At 39.6% G+C, this 24055-nt stretch overlaps 1 protein-coding gene across 3 annotated transcripts in view; it reads right to left on the bottom strand.

The window, feature by feature from the left end:
- IFT74 (intraflagellar transport 74) overlaps positions 1 to 24055 on the bottom strand; it is an 87302-nt gene that overhangs the window by 26270 nt on the left and 36977 nt on the right. For all 3 annotated transcript variants that reach the window (XM_006268986.3, XM_019490705.2, XM_059724646.1), the window contains 6 exons: positions 18349 to 18487; positions 16571 to 16633; positions 11053 to 11196; positions 10309 to 10349; positions 6076 to 6155; positions 1827 to 1880 (listed from right to left, as the gene is read on the bottom strand). In XM_006268986.3, coding sequence (XP_006269048.1) covers positions 1827 to 1880; positions 6076 to 6155; positions 10309 to 10349; positions 11053 to 11196; positions 16571 to 16633; positions 18349 to 18487 — 521 coding nt within the window. The remainder of the gene's footprint in view (positions 1 to 1826; positions 1881 to 6075; positions 6156 to 10308; positions 10350 to 11052; positions 11197 to 16570; positions 16634 to 18348; positions 18488 to 24055) is intronic.

Here is a 24055-nt window from a genome sequence, read left to right on the forward strand (position 1 = left end):
TTTTTCCAAAATTTGTGATGAGAGTCACCAGAGAGGCAGCTAAAAGCAAAGCTTCAACAGCCTGACTTGATAGGTCTTGAGTATCTGATGAAATCACAGGCTTGTGATTCTCTAGCAGTCTGGTTACAAGTCAAAGTCAGCACCAGAAAAAAGTTTTTTAAATTTGCTGTTCTTTTTCTTCGGTCCTTTTTTAATCTTAAAGACAACAGGATTAGATTTAAATTGACACAGCTCCAAAACAGGTAGACTAAACTTTACATTCCATCCCCAAAAAAGGTATTTAATTATTAAATTAAAGATCATCTAAATCCATCTCTCACAGTTTTTTTAAATAAAAAGTTGCAGTATGGCAGCATAGTCCAGCAGCAGTTTCTATAAAACAGCAGCCGTTTCTATAAAAACTTTTAAAAATGTAACTTAAAAAAATTACTTTAAAATTATTGCAGAATCACTTGCTGGATTTGAGGCCGCAAAATTAGTTTCCAAGAAACTGGACATGAGAACGTGTAATTAAGATATCAGGTAGGGAACCCTTCCTTCAGCCCCAATCCCTATGAATGCTTTTATAGATATATTATAGAATTATGCACAATTATAGAAGGGTGATAAAACCTAACCATATAAAATGTTTCGCTGGCTCAAAGGTAGAAGAGATGAAATAATGGGAACTGTAAAATGTATGTGTAGGAAAACTGTACATGTCTTTGGGTTTTAGACATCATTACAACTAAGGGATATACACCTTTTTCAGCATGAATTATATTAAGAACAAAATCTTATGCATTAGGAGACATCCATGTGTGCACGACAGTATTTTATAATATTTTACAAAATAAAAACTTTAAAGCTTTTAACTCTAAGCTTCAGAGTTAGTAGGGAATCATCACACTATTTGCTGAAAACCTCACAATGATTTACCCAAATACCTCTTGTTCGACAGTGTTTACAGTACATTTGAAACGTCTTTTAAATAGGGCAAGATCCATAAATACTGATCTTACTAACAGTACTTCAATGCCTTTTTGTATCCAAATTTCTCTCCTACGTATCTATATTAGATGATAAGGTTTTGATAGATCCTGGCTCACTTGGGATTTATATTATGTATGGTTGTCATATGCATTCACTCTCTCGCTCTCTTGCTACACTCCTCCACTCAACAATAAAATACAATACGATAAAATATATTTTACCTTCACCTTCAGTTAGTTGGCTGTTGAGGCATCTTTGTCATGAGACCCTTCTTGTAAGTGAAACAACTTTAGTAGCAGTCTACTTACACAATTAAGTACAAATGTCATGAATCCCAGTACCTAAATGTCATTTTAAACTTAATTTACATGCAAAAGAAAATACTTTTTAAATTAAGCACATTTTAAATAACTTGTTATCAAGGCTTTTATCTCCTAAAGTATGTGTCTAAAATTTTTAATGACAGAGGAAGAGCCAGGTTAGGTGCTTCAAATATTTATGATGGTGTCAAACTCAACAGATCATTTTGTCCCAAGAGCACTGCAGCATCAGGTACATTGTGTTGAGACATCTCCAAATCAAGCCAGAGCTCTTAAGACCAGAAGCCAGAAGGTCAATATTTGGCAGCTGCAAATTAACTTATTTGACAATCCCAAAACCTCCATGCTCTGGCAGTCCAAGGATCTAATTAACATAGCTGTAAGAGGGTTGCTCCCAAAGTTCTTAAGAATACATTAAACAAATATTTATCTAGGATGGCTTAGTAGGGATGATCTTGCCTCACTCAGGGTCTAGATGGTCTCCTGAGATCCCTCCTAGCCCTACTTTTCTATGATTCTATATACTAAACTTACTGTCCATGCTCTCCTCTCTCTTCTTCAGCTCCTTGTATTTCAGATTTTTCTCCTCTACAAGAGATGTAATGTTGATTAAATGTAAAAAAAAATCACTTTATAAAACACACAGAGTAGGATAGACGTCCAAAGCCTCAAAATTTAACCTTACCTATTAACAACATCTGAAAAAGAAAAACTTGTACTTAAGTGAATTTTCTAATATTTGTTTATTTCACTTTTCAGTGTTGGAAAGTCACATTTGTGTATTTGTGCTAACATACTGTCTTGCAAGCTAAATCATTCTGAAATATCTTTTTTATCTTGGAGAAGATATTTACATAAAATTGGCTAAGATATAAGCCTTCAAAAGAACCAAAGCTCAGTAAGCACAATAAGCCTGAGAGTTTGACAGCCTTCTACTTGGAGATAGAGGATATGGAAGGTTGCTTGAGCCAGAAGGGGAACACAGGGAGACAGAGGCTGTTAGAAGAGATAAGAGAACAGAGTGAAGGAGACAGAAACAGGATTGTGGGATGTTGGGGCAGGGAACAAGAGGTGGAGTACTAAGAGAAGGAGACATGGAGGGAACAGGCCAGTGAGTGGGAAGATATGGACAGACTCAAAGGAGAAGAATGTAAAAAGCAAGGCATAGGAGAAAAAAAGCTACCTCTAAAACATACAGTGCACCACTAGAAAATATATATTTGCCTTTGCAACCTTAATTTGGGTTCCTTGTGCATATGCATTATAATTATTTCACAAAATACCTATTACAGAACAATTTGACCAACATAACAGAGGCAGTAATCAGTGCCAGGTAAAAGGCCACTGCATGTTATTCTGCCTGTAAGAGATAGGGTAAACTGGAGATCAGTTAGACACTGAGTATTGCAAATGTGCTGTCTGTCCTTTGGGGATTGTGGCAAAGTCACAATTTAATCCAACAGGAACAGGTATTCAAAGGCAGATCTTGGCCTCCAGTAATTACTAGTATACTGATTACTAGTATAGAGCTCACTGAAGTTGCTAAAAGTCTTTCCTTTGAATTCAAAAGACTTTGGATGAGAACCCTTAAATACATTTAATAAACCAGAAAAAGACGCAATTATTTGAGCAAGAAAATAAAAAAAACATAGTAAATTTGTTACAGTAATGGTCAAGGTGAGACCTTCAGAATGTTCTTTACAGTGATAGTATTAGAAGGAGATACCATGTTGGCATTAATCCAATCATTTTTTATAACTTGAGCGTGTTATAAGTAGTCCAAAATTAAGGTGATACATCTATCAAAACAGCTGTTGATGCATCTTGATACATGTGTTGCACAATTTCAAGATTAAGTGCCTCAGTCATAGGATAAATGTCAGTATGCGTCTGTTAATTTAAAAAGTACAGAATGTAAGGATAAGCTAGATATAGATATAACTGAGCCAGCACATTTTCTTCAAGTCTTTTACATCTACATCCCCTCTGCTTTCCTTTTTATCTAGTGCAGATAAACAAATAATATTCAGTGGCCCCTAAGGGACCATGATTTTGCTTCAGTTTCCTTGCAGCTGTGATCCTGTTCCTTGCTGACTCTCCCTTTCATTATATAAATTTTCGTTATAAATAACTTAAAGCCTAGAAGTTCATTCCACTTTCAAGAATATTGTGTATCCCTCCACACAGCTATCGTGTTAAGGTTGACAGTAATCAATCAGTTTAAATAATAATACATGCCTTAGACTCAAGGCTCACTTGCTTTAAAATGTCTGGATGAAATTGTTTTGTACAAAAATTTGCACTATTTTACCAGCAATATATTTTAAATTTTCTCTAGGTGTCAGCTTTTAATAAATCGTATGTAAAGTCTGTATTTTATTAGGAACTACGATGTGTTTTGACTAACCAGGTAAAAGTAATTGGAAGTTTACATGTCCCATGTAGATAAAGACATTTTTCCAATTGTAATATGTACACTCATTATTAAAAGTAAAAACAGAAAAAAACCAGTTTCCTGTTTCTACTTATAGCCTTAACATTCTATATTTCTTTCTGCTTATGCAGTGAAAATCAATTAGTTTCACTTACATGGTCTTTGAAATATTAGATGTCAATCATTGTAAGGGAATCTTTAGTTTAACAAAAACTAACATTTTCTCTAACTCTTTTCATTTTAAATTTGTTTAGATGTTTCTATCATAAGGAAGTATTATAAGTTTTTTGCTATACAAAACACTGAGCCATACTGTAAGTTCACTTAAACACTCCAATAATGGAAATTAATTGAAAAAATTTACATTCTATACTTTACGTGTGTTATTTTTAATAAATTCTTTCTGTTGTGTTTGAATTGAATTGACAAATGCTCTAATTCACTGCTCAGTACTTTTCTCATAAATTTCACCCATCTCTGGACATCACTACTTCACATTCCAAATTTATTATAAGTCCCACTAAAAATGCCTGAGGCAAACTGCTCTTAATAGGAAGCAATTAAGCTTCTAATTGCTTAAATTCACACAATAAGTGGACGAGGACAGAGCCCAAGTATGAGAGAGAATGATTATTTCTATTCCTGTTATGCAAAATTGCTTTTGAGCCATTCAGTTGTTCTCCATGTAAGTGGCCTTGATTCACCTAGGCACTTAAGCACATGCTTAAGTGTTCCCAGTATGTTCCCATTTAGCAATGCACATAAGGACGTTAAGAGAAAACAGACCAAGAGAAAAATTATTGTAATATACTTAATGGGCAGGTCCTCTGTTAAGGCAAACAACCATGCCTTTCCACAGATTTTTGATATCCAGGAGCTAAGAATCTGTCTGCATGTGTGTATTCCCCCTCAATACAGCCCCCCCACACTGAAAATAGGAATTCATAGGAAGCTTTGTTGGACATGAGTCTCAATGAGCACGTAAATGTTTGGAGCAGACGTATTCAAGTACAGTACCATATTACTAAATGCACTACATACATTCATTTTTCAATAGGTGTCTTTAAAAATATGATGGAAGAAGCACAAATGCAACGGAGGACCAGCAACAAATGTTTGGTTGCTGTGCATGTGTTGCTAAGTTATAAACTACAAAGTGACTCAATTCTTACCGTCTAACATTCATCCAAGTGTACAAAGAAAATTGTGTTGGAAGCCAAGTGAAAAGGAAAAAGAAAAACAAAAACGGTAAAGAGGAAACTAAGAAAAGGTAAGATAATCAGCAAGCTCTTTCTCTGGGGAAAAAATGAAAACACTACTTGGGGAATAAGAAATGAATGAAATATAAGAGATGGAAAAGATATAGCAGTTACTGTACAGCTGTTTAAGTTCAATATTAGAAAAGTCATTGTTACACTGAAAAAACTGTTGAACAGAAAACACAGAAAAACAGAACAGAAAAAAGGTAGGAACAGAAACAAGAAAAGAAGAACAAAAAGCATTAAAACAGAACAGAAATGAATAAGAATGGATGCATGGACGTGTCTACATGTGCAATTAATGCACTTAGATTTACTGTGCAGTAATTTGAGGTGCATTAAACTGCACCCAGGCATAGGTTTACGTGTGTGCCTGGGTAGAGACCAACAGGAGCAGCATAGTCTAGGGCTGCTCCTGCCCTGCTCTGCCCCCTGCAGCAGGCAGGGGAAGCTCCAGGCTCCCTGGTTCTGCATCTACACATGTGCTTAAGGACATCAGTTTAAAGCACTATTTTCTAGTACCTGTATCTGTCGGTACTAACAAATAATGCTTTAACTAATTCTACTGTATTCTGCAGTAATTGCTGTGGACGTGTATACAGTGATGATTTAATGAGCATTAGATTAGTTTAATGCTCAGTAAAGCACACATGCAGACCTACCCAGTGTGTTCTTTTCCTGAAGCTATATTAGTTCAGCATAACTGCTAGCCTAAAGACTCATATTTTTCAAAAATCTACTGAAATAAGACTGGGAAATTCAAAAGAAATAGACAGAGGTACTAAAAAATTGCTATTTTAGAACACTCATTTTCTGACCAGAATTACATTTTCACCCAAATTTCAGTTGTCCTCAAGCCAGTGTAGGACACCCAAAATACTGGGATCCCACAAACTGCTATTTGTAAATATCTTAACATATCTATCCCAAATGTCTTAACAGCCCTAACAGAGTACATAAGGTAGAGAGGCAGATGCAAATCAAAGTTTTAGGTCATCAGATACTGCAAACCCCAGAATATGGCCTGGCAAATTTAAAGGCAGTTTTATAAACGTGGCTTTATATTCTGTTATTAGTTCAGTGATATTACCTTGGTGTTCCTCCAGATCCATGTCAAGTCGTTGAATGACTTCATTAAAATGGTTGATTTTTTCTTTTATTTCTGTCAGCCTAAAAATAAATAATAAAGTCTGGGGCTTAAAATAATACTGTAAAATAGTTAGCTTTTAGGAGGCGTTATGAATAGGATGATCAGAGAAAATAATATTTATAATTAAATACAAATAAAATTTATTGGTAATAGAAATAAAAACTATACTACTGATATTACTGTTACATTACAATAATCATGTGTAGGCACCCTTTACAACAGTCTCTATGTGTACTAGTCACAATTAATTCTGTTTTTTTGACAACTGTAACATAACCAGTTCATTTTTGTGTTGCTGTATAGGGCCCTCTTCTGGTCATCATACAGCTTTGCAGAGGTACACTTTCATAGCTACAGTGCAGCACAAAATGGGATTTTGTATTTAAATAAAATTCTCTAAATCATGGCACTAAAATGTAAAATACTGTATACAATCAAGAGATTAAGAAATTAAATCTCTTAAAGAAATTCTGTAAGTCCTCAAATACATTTTTTTCTGAGATATCCAATATTTTGATTAAGCAACTAATTAATGATCAAATGTAGGTCACCCACTTTTTGAAAAAAAAAGTATTCATCAAAATCTTATAACTGTACACAATAGTTCCTAGGAGAATTAAGGAAGACAAGGTTCTTTGGGTAAATGTAATATATTTTATTAGACCAATTAAGTAGTTGGAAAAATTGTTCTTTATAAGCTTTCAAGTACAAACACCTTCTTCAGGCCCCTGCAGGATACACTTGACAATCTGGTGGTTGTACCAGATGCTAAAGCTGACCTCTTTAACAAATTCTTTGCCTCCATTTTTCTGAGCAGGGACCGGGACATCCCCCCCACCGGGATCCCAGACAAACTCAGGAGAGGCACAGCTGGGCCCAGGGTCGTAGTGGACCAAATCAGGGAAATTCTGGTAGGACTGGACGTGTTCAAATCAGCAGGTCCAGATGATCTCCACCCAAGAGTGCTGAGGGAATTAGCAGAGGTCATTGTGGGACCCCTGGCATAGCTCTACAAGCACTCGTGGTGCATTATTGATTCCAAGATGAACATAGGCCGCCAATGTGAGGACATGGTGAGTAAGGCTAACCGCACCTTGTCATGGATCCACAGATGCATCATAAGCAGATCCAAGGAGGTGATCCTTTTCCTCTATGCAACATTGGTCAGGCCGCAGTTGGAGTACTGTGTCCAGTTCTGGGTGCCACACTTCAGAAGGGTTGTGGACAGCATTGAAAGGGTCCAAAGGAGGGCCACCTGCATGATCAGGGGGCAGCAGGATAGGCCCTATGAGGAGAGGCTACGGGACCTGAACCTGTTCAGCCTTCACAAGAGAAGGCTGAGAGGGGATCTGGTGGCCATCTATAAACTTACCAAGGGGGACCAGCAGGGAACAGGAGAGACCCCGTTCCCCCGAGCACTACCAGGAGTAAGTAGGAATAACGCCATAAGTTGACTGAGAGTAGGTTCAGGCTAGACATCAGGAAGCACTACTTCACAGTCAGGGCGGCTGGGATCTGGAACCAACTTCCAAGGGAAGCGGTGCTCGCCCCTACCCTGGGAGTCTTCAAAAGGAGGCTAGATAATCACCTTGCTGGGGTCGTTTGACCCCAGCATTCTTTCCTGCCCATGGTAGGGGGTTGGACTTGATGATCTGCTCAGGTCCCTTCTGACCCTATCGACTATGAAACTGTGAAACTAAAAGGAGAGTCTGCTGGTGTTTGTGTACTCTCTTGGGTGGCATAGAAGCATAAGCCAATATGCAAAATGCAGGTCTGGGAAAATGCAAATGCATGGGAGGGACAATCAGAGGGGATGGGAATTAATGGGTGCAAGACAGATAGGTGGTGGGGGTGGAATAAAAAAGAGAGGAATGTTGACCAGTGATAAAATGTAGCCGGTAAAACGTAAAGAAGTTACCGGGGGTTACCAGATGGCAGGGAGGTTATAATGTGCCATAAATCCAATGTCTATATTCAGTCCAAATTTTTTTGTATCCAGTAGATTCATGAAGTGAAGGTTGTAGGCTCATCCACAAAAGGTGTTTTGTAGATTCTCTTTGAGGATTAGAACTGAGAGATTGGAGAGAGAGTGGTTGTCTTGAAAGAAGTACCAGCAGGTAATTAGGTATTTTTTGTTTTAAATAGATGTTCGGTGGGTTTCTTGTATATAGTGGTTTGTATTTCACCATTCTCCTTGTCACTCAACAAAGAACCCATACGGAAAATCCTCAAACACTTGCAACCCATACTGGAAGAAGACCCAATTCTTAAAGAGATCTTTCCAGAACCACCCACCCTAGCCATTAAACAAGCACTGAACCTTGCCAAGCTCAGTGCTAGAAGCAAACATGGTATGGCCCAAAGCACACCGACTGGATTCGGACCACACTGGGACAAAAAATGTAAAACTTGCCCACACATCGCCACCACTCCCACAATAACTACACCGCACAAAAGAACCATCACCATTCCTGGATCTTACACCTACAACTTCAGAACTGTAATATATATCTCATCCAGTGCACTGAATGCCCTGATGGAAACTACATAGGAGAAACTAAAGAAAAACTTCATGCCAGAATGAATGCACATTGAAAATCTATCAAAGAAAAATACCCACTTACCTGTAGGAGCACACTTCTCACAGGACAACCACTCTCCAATCTCTCAGTTCTAATACTCAAACAGAATTTACAAAACACCTTTCATAGACCAGTCTATGAACTTCACTTCATAAATCTACTGGAAACAAAAAATTATGGACTAAATATAGATATTGGATTTATGGCACATTATAACCTGCCTGCCATCCGGTAACCTCAGGTAATGTCTTTACATTTTACCAGCTACATTTTATCACTGGCAAACATTTCCCACTTTTTTGTTCCACCCTGCATTTTGCATATTGGCTTATGGTTCTATTCCACCCAAGAGAATACACAAACACCAGCACACTCTCCCTATGCCTAAAAAAAGAGCCAAAAATGCTCTGTGTACAAAAAAATGTAAAGAACAATTTTTCCAACTATTTAGTTGGTCTAATAAAAGATATCACATTTATTCAAATAACCTTGTCTGCCAATGTCCTTAGACCAACACAGGTATAATTAACACCCCTGAAAAAGAAGAGATTCAAGAAATTATCTGTAGGTCATCATAAATGAACCTGTACAGACCAAGAATCAGAATGTGCAGATCAATTATCGCACAACTTTTAACTGACTGCACAGTAACTACATATTTCATTACATGTTACTGCTTAATTTAATACTTCATGATGTTTATAAAACATCTGCAAGGGGGTAGAATACAAAGAAAATTAGGTAAAGGGCCTTGAACATGGTAGTTGTTTTCTAAAATCTTAGCTTTTATTTTAAAAAATACTCTTCAAAATGAGACTCAAATTTAAAGCCTTAGGGTGATGTCTGCTTGAGTTGGTGGAGGGTCCAAAATAATAGTTTTGATATTTCATTTATTTAAAAGAGTGCTAAGTCAGACACAATAATAGTATTTGATTGTCAGTAATGTTAACAAATTCTCTGTCCATCAAAAAGTAATAAAGGAGACAACATATAATATTATAAATATCTACACTGTTCTATACTTGTTCTGAGTGATCATTAATTTGTTCTGACCTTCCAAAACTTGTGGCAGGGCTACAGGGGACCAGGATTTCATTTCCTGAAACAAAGCTTCAGCTTTCAGAAGTTTTCAAAATGACTTTGCAGACAGATTCTGTGTGAGAGCTAGAGATAGTTGCATGCTCAGACCACAGTTGGCAAGCCAGTCAAATGACCTGTCAAATATTGTTAATTGACTAGTCAACTGACTGCATATTTTTGACTGGTCAAAGATTATAGCAATTTTACAAAAAAACAAAGTTTTCTGTAGTTTTCTTGACAGAAATATGATTTTTATTGTTTTTTGACACATTTCTTAATGGAAAATTAGTGCTCATTCTGTGTATTAATTAGAAATATTGGCAATTTTTACAATTTTTGCCTAATATTTGACTAGTCAATTGACCAAACTTTATTTGACCAATCAAATATCCAACTCTAACTCAGACAGCTTTCTTACACTATGTAGGATCCCACACCTGCAAAGGAACCCACATGGACACATTTGCAGGAGCAGGGTGTGTAAGAACAATATGAAAAAAAACCCACTCACTGCCTTTCCATACTTGCTATTTCTTGGTTATCTTCTTTGACCTATAAAAAGGAATAATAAATGTATGTATATAGGAAATAACATCTAAATGCAGAGAGAGACAGACAAGTAATCTAAAAGAAGCATAACATCCAGATAATTAACTAGTATGAATAGAGGTTCAATGGCTGATTTATTTTGAAAAGGCGGGATCGTGTAATTTAATAATGTCATCATTTCAGTTTCCTCTGAGTAATTTCCTTCCTTCTGCAATTCACAATTTAAATGTCAATATGCTCTTTAGAGTCTACTCCATGATTAATACTTTCACATGCATATAAGAAGCATTTAAATCAATTGGACCATGTTTGTAGGAATTCTACAGAAAGATACAAGAATAAGCCCATAATTAGTAACACCATTCATTCCTCTTGAACAAACTGATGTTCTTAGGTCTGAGTTATAAAAATTAAATTAATTTCCTTAACCAAACACACTCCCTTTTCCCCTCACAAATCCCCTAAGCCAAAGTGATGACAACTGGCAGAGAAGGTAATTCTCACAGTTACATATTATCTGAGAGTTCCACCCCCTCTGGCTAATTCTTAATTGAGCTGCTGCAGCCAGCTTCAGTCCCTTTGAGCTGCTCAAAGTAGAAAAAAAAGGTCCAGAACCAAGGCCAGACATCTAGCCCATTTCCATTCACTGTTTCTAAGGCATGATAAAGCCCTGCAAATAAGAGATATAATAATCATTTTTTCCTACCTGTTTCAGTAATCTCTCTCTCTCTTCCTGTGGAGATCCCATACTCCTGTCTTCAGCAACCATTTGATCCCGATGTTCTTCAAGGCCATGAAGTTTTTGATATAGCTGCACTGCCTCTTGTTTTATCTGGGAGTGTGCTATTTCCTGATTAGAAGAAACACTTGGTAAGATGCAACTTCTAGTAGGCAAGAAAACATCACAGTACTTGTGATTTTATATAACAAAATTTACATTTGCAATGTAATTGAAGTTTATTTGGAATAATAATATAATGAAATCTGTACAAAGAGCCATTTAGATAATCTTTCCAATCACTAGTTTCTGAGCATCCATGTGTTATTTGAATGCTCCATTGTAAATTATTTCTTGCTGTCTGTATCAATCCTAAACACTGAATTAAGTCCAGATATACTGAATACAATTCCACTCCATCTATCCTAGAAGATCAATTCTATTTGCAGGCCTTTTGAGGGTCTGAGCATACAGGAATCTTGAGCAATTAACATAATTTTCACTATAAAATCAAGACAGCTGAAAGTATCACAAATATATAATATTTTAACAGCTTGTAAAAATATTTATGCTATGAATACATAAAAGAGATTTTTTTTGTTATTAATGGTTGCTCCATACTACAACAGCATATCAGCACACCTCTGTTTACCTTCCTGTGTGAAACCTCTTCTATGGACTACAGGCACCCCTGTGCTCCAAATATCAGTGCCTTTCAAAATGAGAGGTGAAATCATGAATTTGCTCCCAGATATATTAAAAAAGATGGAATCAAAAAGAAACTGTAGAACTCACATCTCTGGGGAGAAAAATGTGAGAGATCTACTCAAGTATATTTTCGGAGAACATGAACTACAAGCAAGGAAATCATCCTTTTCTAAAATCCCAAAATGTTGCATTGACAATACGGGAAATCTTATTACAGCATTATGAGTTTGCTCCTGTTAATACTAGAACATCAATTGCTACAATAGATTCTGCTTTCTTTCTGAGGACAAAGTCTAATACAATGGACAAAGTATTGTGGGGGAAAAGTACTTGCCTAATATACAATTATAAATGCCCACAAAACTTGGTAAAAAATCAGCCCAGGTTAGGGAGTGCAAGCAAGGCTCTCTGTGCTAAGAGGTCCTTAACTCCCATGCTCAATTGCTACTGATGCATCTTTCCTCCAAGACTTTACCAAATAACTTTTTTAATCTGGCTAAACTGTCAGCTTCCACAACACCTTGTGGCAACCAGTTCCACATTTTAATTACACACTATGTAAAAAGAACATCCTTTTGTTAGTTCTAAACCTAGTACCTACTAGTTTCATTTTATGACCCTAGTTCTTGTATTGTGAGAGAAATAAATCCTTATTTACTTTTTGTTCACCATTTAGTATTTTGTAAACTTTTATCATGTCCCCCTTCAAGTATCTTGAAGAGATTGACATCATATATCTGGACTTTAAAAAAGCCTTTGATCTGGTGTCCCATGATCTCATGGAACAACTGGTCAACTGCAACCTCGGCTACACCACAGTTTGATGGCTGGGAAATTGGCTTTCAGGTCGGACCCAGAGAGTAGCAGTCGATGGATGCGAATCATTATGGCGCCCCGTGACAAGTGGTGTCCCCCAAGACTCTGTCCTTGGACTGGTTCTCTACCATCTTTATCAACAATGAGGACATCAGTGTCAGAAGCGCATTGGCCAAGTTTGCCAATGATACTAAACTTTGGGGCATAGTGTCCACACCTGAGGACAGGCCAGTGATGCAGGCTGATTTGGATAAGCTTAGTAAATGTGCGGATATAAACCTGATGACGTTCAATACCAAAAAAATGCAAGGTACTTCACCTCTGGGGGGGGGGGGGGAGAAACGCGCAGCACGCTTATAAGCTCGGCTGTGCTATGCTCGCTAGCACCACGGCTGAAAGAGACTTGGCGGTCGTGACTGACCTCAAGATGAGCATGAGCCACCAATGTGATGTCGAAGCTGGTAAAGCAAACAAAACTCTAGCTTGCATCCATAGATGCTTCTCAAGTAAATCTCAGGATGTCATCCTGAGATGATGTCATCGGGCAACTATAGGCCTGTCAGTCTTACCTCAATCCTGGGGAAACTCTTTGAGAAGATCATCAAGGAGCACATCTGTGATGGGCCGGCATCGGGGATGATGCTCAGAGGCAACCAGCATGGTTTCATTAAGGGCAGTTCATGTCAGACCAACCTGATTGCCTTTTACGATCAGGTCACAAAAGCATTGGATGCAGGTGTCACCGTGGATGTAGTCTTTCTGGACTTCAGCAAGGCCTTTGACACTGTCGACCACCCCATCCTCATTAAAAAACTAGGTGACTGTGGCATTGATGCCTACACGGTTAGATGGATTGCTAATTGGCTGAAGGGTCGCACTCAGAGGGTGGTGGTGGACGGGTCATATTCGACCTGAGGGGAAGTGGGCAGCGGAGTCCCCCAGGGCTCGGTCCTTGGGCCCGCACTGTTCAATTTCTTTATCAACGATTTGGATGACAGGGTGAAAAGCAACCTGTTCAAATTTGCTGACTGTAGCAGGGCACTAAGGTGCCTGCTACTGAGAGAGCAGGGAAGACGCCTCAGGTGCTGGTTGCCGAGGCAATTAGTGGGATAATGACCCGCACCTGCCTAGCCAGCTGAAGAAAGGGGCAGGGCCTGGCTCCTATATAAAGCACAGGCAGGAGGCCAGAGGCAGTGCCCTACCAGCAGCTAAGGATGTAGGAGCTCCCTGCCAGAAAAGAGAGAACCTGAATGCCAGAGCAGTGTTGGTCACCGCGGTAGGATAGAAAACCCGGTAGGCCTGAGCATAGTTATAGCTAGTGGCTTATGTTTAAGTTGTTGCCAAGAGGCTGGTGTTTGTGTTACTGTTTATGTTTGTTATTGATTACACTGGTGGTTTGGGTGAGGCTATAAGGGGATGGAGGAGGCCTCATAGGGGACTCACGGTAGTGTGAGGACCCCAGCCCCAGTAAGGGCACAGTGTTCGAGGTGTACAGACCCCAGCTCCAGAGAGGGGCGGCTGAGAAACCCCAGAAGAGGGGGTAGTGGTGTGGTGAGCCCTGTGAGAGGGCCGCGGTACGGACAAGGCCCCCGAGAGAGAGGGCCGCGGTACGGAGAAGGCCCCTGAGAGAGAGGGCCGCGGTACGGAGAAGGCCCCTGAGAGAGAGGGCTGCGGTATGGAGAAGGCCCCTGAGAGAGGGCCGCGGTATGGAGAAAGGGCAGCATTGCAGAGAAGGCCCTGGAGAGAGGTGCGGAGAGAGACAGGGCCATGAAGGGCCTGAGTGCCAGAGGGGGTGTAGCTCCAGACAGAACATCGTCTTTTCCATCTGCGAGGCTTGGGGCGTGGTATTGGGGTGGAAGGAGCCATGCATACCCCACAAGACTTGGATACACAGAACACCCGAAGCAGGACAACTGTGGCCAAGTAGAAGAAAGGTAGCCTTTCTATAAAAACACATATACAATCAAAGTCATGGCGGGCGAGAATAGGAGGGTACGAGTCAGAAGCTTGGCACAGTAAAGGAGGCGACAGGGGATAGCACAGCAACCCTGACGTCACTCCTGCCACACTGATGATACCAAAATTTGGGGTGAGGTGGGCATGCTAGTAGGGAGGGAAAGACTGCAGAAAGACCTAGATAGGTTGCAAGGGTGGGCTAACAAAAACAGGATGCGTTTCAATACTGACAAGTGCAGGGTGCTGCACTTGGGCAGTTGTAACCAGCAGCACACTTATAAGATGGGAAACTCCCTTCCTGAGAGCACAGAGGCAGAAAGGGATCTTGGAGTCATCACTGACTCCAAGATGAATGTGGGCCGACAATGCGAGGTCACAGTTGGCAGGGTTAACCGGACCCTATCGTGCATCCACAGGTGCATCTCGAGTAGGGCCAAGGAGGTGATCCTCCCCCTCTACGCAACACTGGTCAGGCCACAGCTGGAGTACTGTGTCCAGTTCTGGGCACCCCATTTCAAGAGGGATGTGGACAACATTGAGAGAGTCCAGAGGAGGGCCACCCGCATGATCCGGGGACAGCAGGGCAGACCCTACAATGAGAGACTATGAACCTATTCAGCCTTCACAAGAGAAGGCTGAGGGGATACCTTGTGACCATCTATAAACTCACTAGGGGGGACCAGAAGGGTTTGGGGGAGACCTTGTTTCCCCTAGCGCCCCCCGGGATAACAAGGAATAACGGCCACAAGTTGTTGGAGAGTAGGTTTAGATTAGACATCCGTAGGAACTACTTCACAGTCAGGGCGGCTAGGATCTGGAACCAACTTCCAAGGGAAGTGGTGCTGGCTCCTACCCTGGGGGTCTTTAAGAAGTGGCTCGATGCCTACCTGGCTGGGGTCACTTGAGCCCAGTTTCCCTCCTGCCCAGGCAGGGGGTCGGACTTGAAGAGCTACAAGGTCCCTTCCGACCCTACTTCTATGATTCTATGATCCTCCTGCTGTACGCGGCCTTGGTGAGGCCGCAGCTGGAATACTGCATCCAATTCTGGGCTCCACAATTCAAGATGGATGTCAAGAAGCTTGAGAGAGTCCAGAGAAGAGCCACATGCATGATCAGACGGCAATAGAATAGGCCTTATGATGAAAGGCTGAGAGCCCTGGGACTCTTCAGCCTGGAAAAGCGGGGGCTTAGGGGTAACCTGGTGACTGCCTAGAAGTACATAAGGGGTGCACATCAGGATCTGGGAGAACGTCTGTTCACCAGAGCGCCCCAAGGGATAACAAGGACCAATGATCATAAACTCCTCCATAATTGTTTTAGGATGGACATAAGGAAAAACTTCTTTACTGTCCGAGCCCCCAAGGCCTGGAATAGAATCCCTCCAGAAGTGGTGCAGGCACCTACTCTGGACTCATTCAAGAAATGTTTGGATGCTTATCTTGCTGGGATCCTTTGACCCTAGTGGACTTCCTGCCCCTGGGGCAGGGGGGAATGGACTTCATGATCTTCAAGGTCCCTTCCAGCCCTAATGTCTATGAAATCTCTTTTCTAAAATGAACAAGCCTAGCCTCTTTAGTCTCTCCATGCCATTAATTACACTTCTTGCTCTGCTCTGTGCTTTCTCTAGTTCTATATCTTTTTTGAGGTGTGGGTATCAATACTCAAGGTGTGGATGCACTATGGATTTATAAAGGGGAATAATGATATGTAAAAGTATAGCTATGATGAGCTCTCATTTACCTATATGATGTAACTGTGAAATACAGTTCTCTGACTTCTTGTCAACCAGCAAAGATAAGTTATGATCACATCTGGGTTTTTGGCCATATCTGATAAAAGTACAATGGACTGATCCTGCACTGCTGAAATCAGTGAGAGGTTTGCTATTATTTTCAATGGATATGGGATCAAGGTCTGAAAGATTTACAAAAAATATTCCTGGATTAGTTTCTTGTGGCAAAGCAGGATCTTTTTTGGTTTTTGCATTTAAAATATGCATAGATCTGTCATTCATCCTCATACATACAGCTCGTAAAGATTCCTCCTTCATGTTATATGCATCTAACTCTTGCTGTTGAGCATCTAATTCCTTAAAAAGAAAAAAAAGTTAAAAAAAATTAAAGTTAAGAATTACCAAAAGAAAAATTACTTTTCTATTTGACATACTTAACATTTGCAAATACAGTAAATCATGTAGCTATATATTTTAAATGTATGAGAAAACAGGTTGAGATCCAGTCCCTAAATAACTCTAATGTAAGTCTCTGCTGACTTCTTTACAGTGTTATGGTCTACTCTATGTGAATAAACTTCATATTCTTATTTGTATTTTGCCAATAATTGTGAATCATTTTCACCTTTCTTTTTTTTTCTTAAAGGGACAGGCAGATTAAAAATGACCTTTTAAAAAATATCCTTCTTTCTATTGTTAATATTTAGATCACTTAACTTTAAACAATTTAAAAATCTAAGCATATTTTTACAATTTATATACTTTTCCTATTTATTCAGTTTTGAAAACAAACAAAAAAAAACTACTTAGATTCAGGTTTCATCATGCTTGTAAATAAGGAATCCAAAATTTTCCAGCTTGCTGGGGAAAGTTATTTATGCGTGGATCCTGCAAACATTCATAAATATGCTTAATTTTCACTATGTGATTAAAGTTAAGCATGTTAGTGTCTGCAGAACTACGTCAGAATTACGTTGCCCTATCTGTAGAAGGAAGATAATGATGGAGGGTAATGAGGATAATTTAGTCTTTTGTAAGCCAGTTTGAGATATACAACTAAAAATTAACAGTAGTAGTAATAGTAGGCATCTGTCTGTCTCACAAGACAATAGAACTGTACCAAGTCAGGCATCAGCTTGTTATACATCTGAGTTGTCACTGTAGAGCCCAATGCTTGAGTGATAGCCCCTTCTGCACTTATCACATGTGAAATTCATATTAAACAATACTAAATGTGGTGCAGGGTTCTTCCTGAGATTTCTTCTTTTCGCTGCATGTTGGGATCTTCTTTCCTCAAAAGCCTTCATTCCATACTTAATAGATTGTTTCCAAGCACTAAAAATTACTAAATATTATTTTGTTCCTAATCAGTTTCACTTTCTGATCCTCATGCACTAACACAGGGGTGCTCAACCCTAGACCCCTGGCACCTTGTCATCCAGTTTGGGTCCGTGGGAAGCCCCATGGGCTGTGGCCCTGCATGCTAGATCTGGTAGGCAGGGCACTGCAAGGTTGGGAAGTGGTGGTGGAGGGCCCTAGAGCCCAATCCCTGTATGCAGAGCATGGTAGAGGTGGTGCAGGGGCCTGGGGAACCAATACCACCACATAGGGGTGGCAGAGCTACTCAGGGCCTCCTCCTGGTGTGCTGGGCCAGGAGGAGATGATGTGGGGTGCTAGGGCCCTGATCCCAGTGCACACGGCTGGGCAGAGGCAGCACAGGGTTCCAGTTTCCTGATCCCAGCACGCAGGGCTAGACAAGGGTGACACAAGAGTCCTGGGGCCCCAATCCTGACACATGAGGCTAGGTAGGAGCAGTGAGGTGTGGATCCAGACTTATGGGCCAGATCCTGGGGTGTGGCGTATGATCTGGCCTGCGGCCTGGCCCCAAGCCACTCATTTGGCTCATGGGGCCAAAAGGTTCAGCGCCACTGCACCAACACAAAGTTTTGTATTAAAATACTTGGGTTTTTTGTGGAAATAGTTGTTCTTTAAATTTTCCAATATTTCTGTGTTGTACGTGGAAATTATGGAGGTAGTTTCAGAAACATTTTAGACAAACAGGAAATACTCACCTGCAACAATTTTCTATTTGTAGCCTTCATCTCCATATATTTAGCTTGATCTTCCTGAGACATATTTTTTATTATATCATCTGCTACTTGTTTTTCACGCTCTATATCTTCTTCCACACCTTGAATTAACTTTTCCTTGCTGTAAGGGAAAGGCAAGTGCAGGTACTTTTTAAACATAAACTAGGTACTAGTCATAATTTTTATCTGCAGGGAAAAAAGTATCCATTCCAAACTGTTCCTCCATTTCCCACTCCCCTGAAACAACCCAATTTCACAAAAAAAAACCAGGCAATTTTACCCTCCAGATTAAAATATGCTCCATCAGATAGCAAAGTGTTACATCATTATAGGGGGTTTTTTCTCTGAAACATACGCATGATACACTGTATATTAAAGACAGCTCAATTATTCTTTCTTAACACATACTGGAAATCAATATAAGTTTTGCACACAAAACAAGCTTAATTTAAAATAACCATTGCATGGTTATAACCTCTGCATGCTTCTTAAATACAGGATGACAGTGGGTGCATCTACACAAGATGCTACAAGTGCAGTAGACTAATTCTAATACACATTAGCTCGACAGGCAAAAATTGTGCTAATGTACAGTACAATGAATCTATTGAGCATTAGCATCACAAAAAAGCATGTGCCAGTGCTACTGCGCAGTAGCACCGATTACAGTGCATTAAGTTAGTACCTGCAGGTATTAAACTTAATGCGCTGTAATTACAGCACATTAATTCACGTGTAGATGTGCCCTGTGTGACTGATTTAAGCAACTGTTAGAGAGAGTAGCTTCAATAAGCAGATTTTATTTACAAATTGGCAAGTTATAAAGAGAACAATTTCAAAATATAGATTTTCTTTTTAAAATGTGTATGACTATAACACTTTGAGATGTTACTTATTCAATGACAGGATCCCATTTACAAAATAAACTTCTTCCCACTATTTCTTTAATTGACCCCAACCTTCTTTTCTCTGTAAACTTGCTGCAGTGTCTCAATTTGATTTCTCCTGTGCAATCTGGACATGTGAGGCCTAATAATTTTTCTACCAGACTTCCTTATTGAGGGTTGATCCAATTAAGCCTTAGACAAGGAGAAGAAATTGCTCAACCTAGTCAATATTTTGCTAAAGACGTTCTGCATTTTCTTTTTTTTCAAAACTACCTGTTTGTTCGTTGAGTACAAAGGTTGGAACAAAGAAAAATGCTGTCTCACCACATGACTTCTTAATGCACAGGAAAATGCACAAACATACATATGCCGTTTGGAGAAACAACAATAAGGTAAGAAACTTTACAGAATCTTTTAAGTAGCCGATGTACTATCGTATGTGTATAGAAAAAGCCTTTGGTTCCATAATTTAGTTGGTACACTGGAAATAAAGCATACGTTAATGAGACTTTGGGTACCTGAACTGATCTGAACCTTGGACAAGCTAAGTCAATAAGTAAGTTATTTTTTGTTAGACGACTAAAAGGCAGATTTTTGAAAAATTGTTTATTTTAACAAATTGTTTATTTCCTCCTAATTTATCTTGAAAACTGAATTTTCTACCAGTTTCAATTAATGTAGGCAAGCAGAGCACATCATTAGGAGAAGAAATCTTTTAAAAAGGCCATTTATGAGATATTGCAAGCGAGTATCTGTGAGCTCAGATAAGAGGAGAATGTTGTGATATTAAGTGTACTTCCAAACACTTTTTCTCAATTTGCTTTATTAAAAAAATCTATAACCTTATTTTTTTATTTTCTCCTGTTGATGTTCACAAGACTGTTTTAACTTTGGAAGCAAATGATTATACAAGGAAGACGTGGCTGATGAATGTTGACCATTAGATATAAAAATAAGGTTAGCAGGCCTCTCCTTGTATCAGAGATATGTAAGTCCTGTTTAAGAACAAAACTTATAAATGAGTTGGGCCAGCCGACCAGGTCCGCCAATGGCTGAGTTTGTTATAAGCAAATCAAATGAACTAGTAAACGTGTCCCCTTCCTCCTCCCCACCCCCAAAATATACTGATTGCTTTCTCATATATAAAGGACAACATGCTTGGAAGGAAATGATTTTTCTGGTGAGCAGTTTATATTTAAATTTGTATGAGCTGAATAACTTTAGAACCTGCTTATATTATTTTTTGCTTCACTTAGCAACTATCACCCTAATTTCTGAGTTACAATAATGTTCCTAGTTTGGACAGCTAGAATGACTGGTTAAAGTTTGCCCTTTTTGCTTTCTAAAGAGCTAGGTTAAGTACAGGCATTTGGGAGGTTAAACTGGGTTCAAAATTGCTGCCTAATTTAAACTTAGCTTGTCCCACTGTCAACCTTACTCTTTCAGACCTGTTCTCAGGGACTGGAAATCAGTCTAAACCTGTAACAGAACAGAAGTTCCATGGACACAAACTGGTTTAAAAATTGCAGAACCAAGTTTAAGATAAATCTGGACCCACATATCAATCAGACTCATCTGATTTAGGTCAAACCAGTGCATGGAACTTCCGTCCACTTCCTCTGTGCAGCCCCAGGGCTGGAAAAACCAGCCACTGCCCCAGCCCTGGGGTTGCTCTTTTAACTCACCCCTTCCCCTGCACTGGTCTATGTTTGTGCCCCACCCCCTGGCTCCCCACCAGCCAGCACTCTCAATGCCCAACCCACAAGTCACCTTGGTTGAAGCCATTTTTATCAGTGTTTGCCAGTGCCAGAGCTGAGCAGGTAAGTCCCAGAGGGGGGAAGGGCAGGAGGGATGGGGTGTAGTTTTGCTGGGGGACTCCCCTCACCCCACTTGTGGGTTGCACCTGCCCTCCCCACCCACCTGCTGGTCACACCTTCCCCCCATCCCATCAATGGATCACGCTTGCTCCTCCCACCACACGCAGGTTGTGCCTACCCCCCCCCCACAGGTTGCGCCTGCTCCCTGCACTTTTTCTGAGTCATACGCCTGCCTCCACATCCTACAGCAGCCCCTCAATCCCCTTCAGCCTGCTGGATGCCCAACCCCTTGGTTAGCCCCCTCCATCCTGACTTACCAGATATCAGGCAGCCACTTTGAATCAATTTAATCTTTCCCTAATGACCCCGGATGTCTGTACTTAGCCCTAATTAAGAGCTGCCTGTTAACTTCAGATATGTTGTAGTTGGCTGCAGTAGTAACTGCACAATCATTTGAGAATGTGTTTTTCAAGCAGGTAGACAGATTTTTGAAAAACAGCAAAGATATGTAATGTACATGGATCAGTATATGCAAATCCTGACCGCTGGCTTTCTTCATCTTTCCAATGGGAACAGTTTGAGGGAGCAACCAGCTAAGTAAGATTATATCTTGTATCAGAGATATTTAAGTCCTGTTTGAGAACAAAACCTATAAATTAGTTAGCCCAGCCAATCAGGTTTGCCAATGGCTCACTTTGCTATCAAACTGCCTGACTGGTGAAGCCTCTTTGCCCTATATTCATAGTTTCATAGATTCATAGACAGTAGGGCTGGAAGGGACCTCTGAAGATCATCAAGTCCAGCCCCTTGCCCGAAGGGTCAAGCTGGGGTCATAGGATCCCAGCTGGGGTCATAGGATCCCAGCAAGATAAACCTCCAAATTTCTCTTGAAGGCGTTCAGAGTAGGTGCTTGAACCACCTTCGATGGCAGGCTATCCCAGACCTTGGGGGCTCGGACTGTAAATAAGTTCTTCCTTATGTCCAGCCTGAAACAGTCACGGAGCAGTTTGTGACTGTTCGATCTTGGCATATTCGAGATTCAATCCAGATACCTGAAAGTCTTTTTCTTGCCCCTGTGTTTGGTTGTATTTCTCTATGCAGCACTTCTATTTCTCCCTTATCTACTTGCTAATATTACAATTAGTATGTTATGCTGTGCCTTTCTGGGTAACTTTCCTTTCTAAAATATAAGAAGTCCCATCATACTCAAAGTCTACTTGTCCAGGAGCTAATCTCAGAGAGGCCAGCACAAGATGCTTATAGGTAGTATAAAATCAACAGACAGCAAATTGTGGGATAATCCATCCCGAACATAAGGTCTCATCTTAATTTAAATAAGAAGATATTGTCTTAAACTCTGAAAAAAAAGATTTAATATTCTTTTCAGAATTTTCATTAACAATAACAATTATAATTCTGGTATTATAGTTATGTTTTTCTTTAAAAATCTCAATTTCTTTTTTGAAGCTTACTAAATGATTGGCTTCAACAACTTCCTTTGGGAACAAGTTCAACAATTAAACCGCTTTTTTTTTTGGGGGGGGGGGGAGGGGGCGAGGGAATGGCCATATTTCCTTCTAGCAGTTTTGAATTTAACCACCCCTTCTTCTAATGTTATAAGACAGAGAGAAGAAAAGCTCTTCTTCTTTACCACATGGTATTTTTTTTATCATCATACCTCATTCATCCCTTTTTAAGACAGGCAATTCCAGTTTTTTCAAGCTCTTGTTTATAAGAGCTTTTCACTACCTCTAAGCATTCCAGTAGCACTTTTCTGAACCGACTCTGTACTGAACACATTACTCCTGATGAGGCCACACTGTTGATTTATATAAAGGAACTATATATAATACTGTTCCTATTATATATAATACTCCATTCACCAAGCCATTCCTTATGCACCCTATAATATCCTGTTGGGTTTTTTTTTACCACAGTCTATCTTTAATCAGGGATGATACATTTCATTTGGAACCTGTAAGCTTTATAAACATAAAAAGTTTATAAAAATGTTTCCCTATGTGCATCGCTTAGTATGGATCAACATTAAAACCTGGTTACTCACTAGTTTGGTTAAGACTATGAAGGAACTCACAATCCTCTCTAGTCTTGACTAAGCTGAGTAATTTAAACATTGGACTATGTAAAGATTTTGCTATCTCTCTGCTCATCACCTTTCCAGATAATTTATAGGTACATCTAATACGGGACTCAGCATGGAATCTTGAAGCACTCCGCTGTTAACTTTTGGCCATGAGGGAAACTGACCAGTTAATCATATTCTTTGATTGTGTGTCCTAACTAGTTTTTGAACTAAGACAAAACTGAAAGTCTCATTCCATTTCTACTTACATTTTAGGGTGGTTTTAGAAGCCTCTTATGAGGAACCCTACTGCAATGCTATCTGAAAGTCTGAATGAAGTCAACTGATTCCATAGCCACTATGGTTGCTGACAGATTGAAAAATATCCAATAGTTTAGTGAGACATGATTTTCCTCTGAAGAATCAATTTTGGTCATATATATAATTACTAAGTAAGATCACTCCTAGTTCCTCCTCTAATCACCATCTGCATTGTGTATGCTACCTCTTCAAGGAGTCACAAAATACTTTTCCAGGTTCAGGTTAAGCACTCTAATCCTATTTTTCCATATCTGGTGACTTTTCCTCATTCTTAAGTATTTTTTCCTCTCCTAAGGATCCAAAGAGATGTATGTATCCTGTCATAGTGTTTCCATGTTTTTATATTTACTTTTGCTTTATTTAAAAATCTTTCCAATAAAATAGTGTACGAGACCAGTAGGATCATGTGTTAACTGCAAGTTCCTGAAGACTGTCTTCATTTTAAGATTAATTTATCTGAAAAGCCTCCTGGTTCCCAAAAGATTATGTGTACGTAAGTTCAAAATTTTCAAAACAAAATGAGAAACCATGATTACCTAGTTCCAAAGGCTAGATTCCTCAAGTAGTTGAACAGTGGAAGG

Source organism: Alligator mississippiensis, chromosome 3, assembly GCF_030867095.1.
Source record: "Alligator mississippiensis isolate rAllMis1 chromosome 3, rAllMis1, whole genome shotgun sequence".
Lineage (NCBI taxonomy): Eukaryota > Metazoa > Chordata > Crocodylia > Alligatoridae > Alligator > Alligator mississippiensis.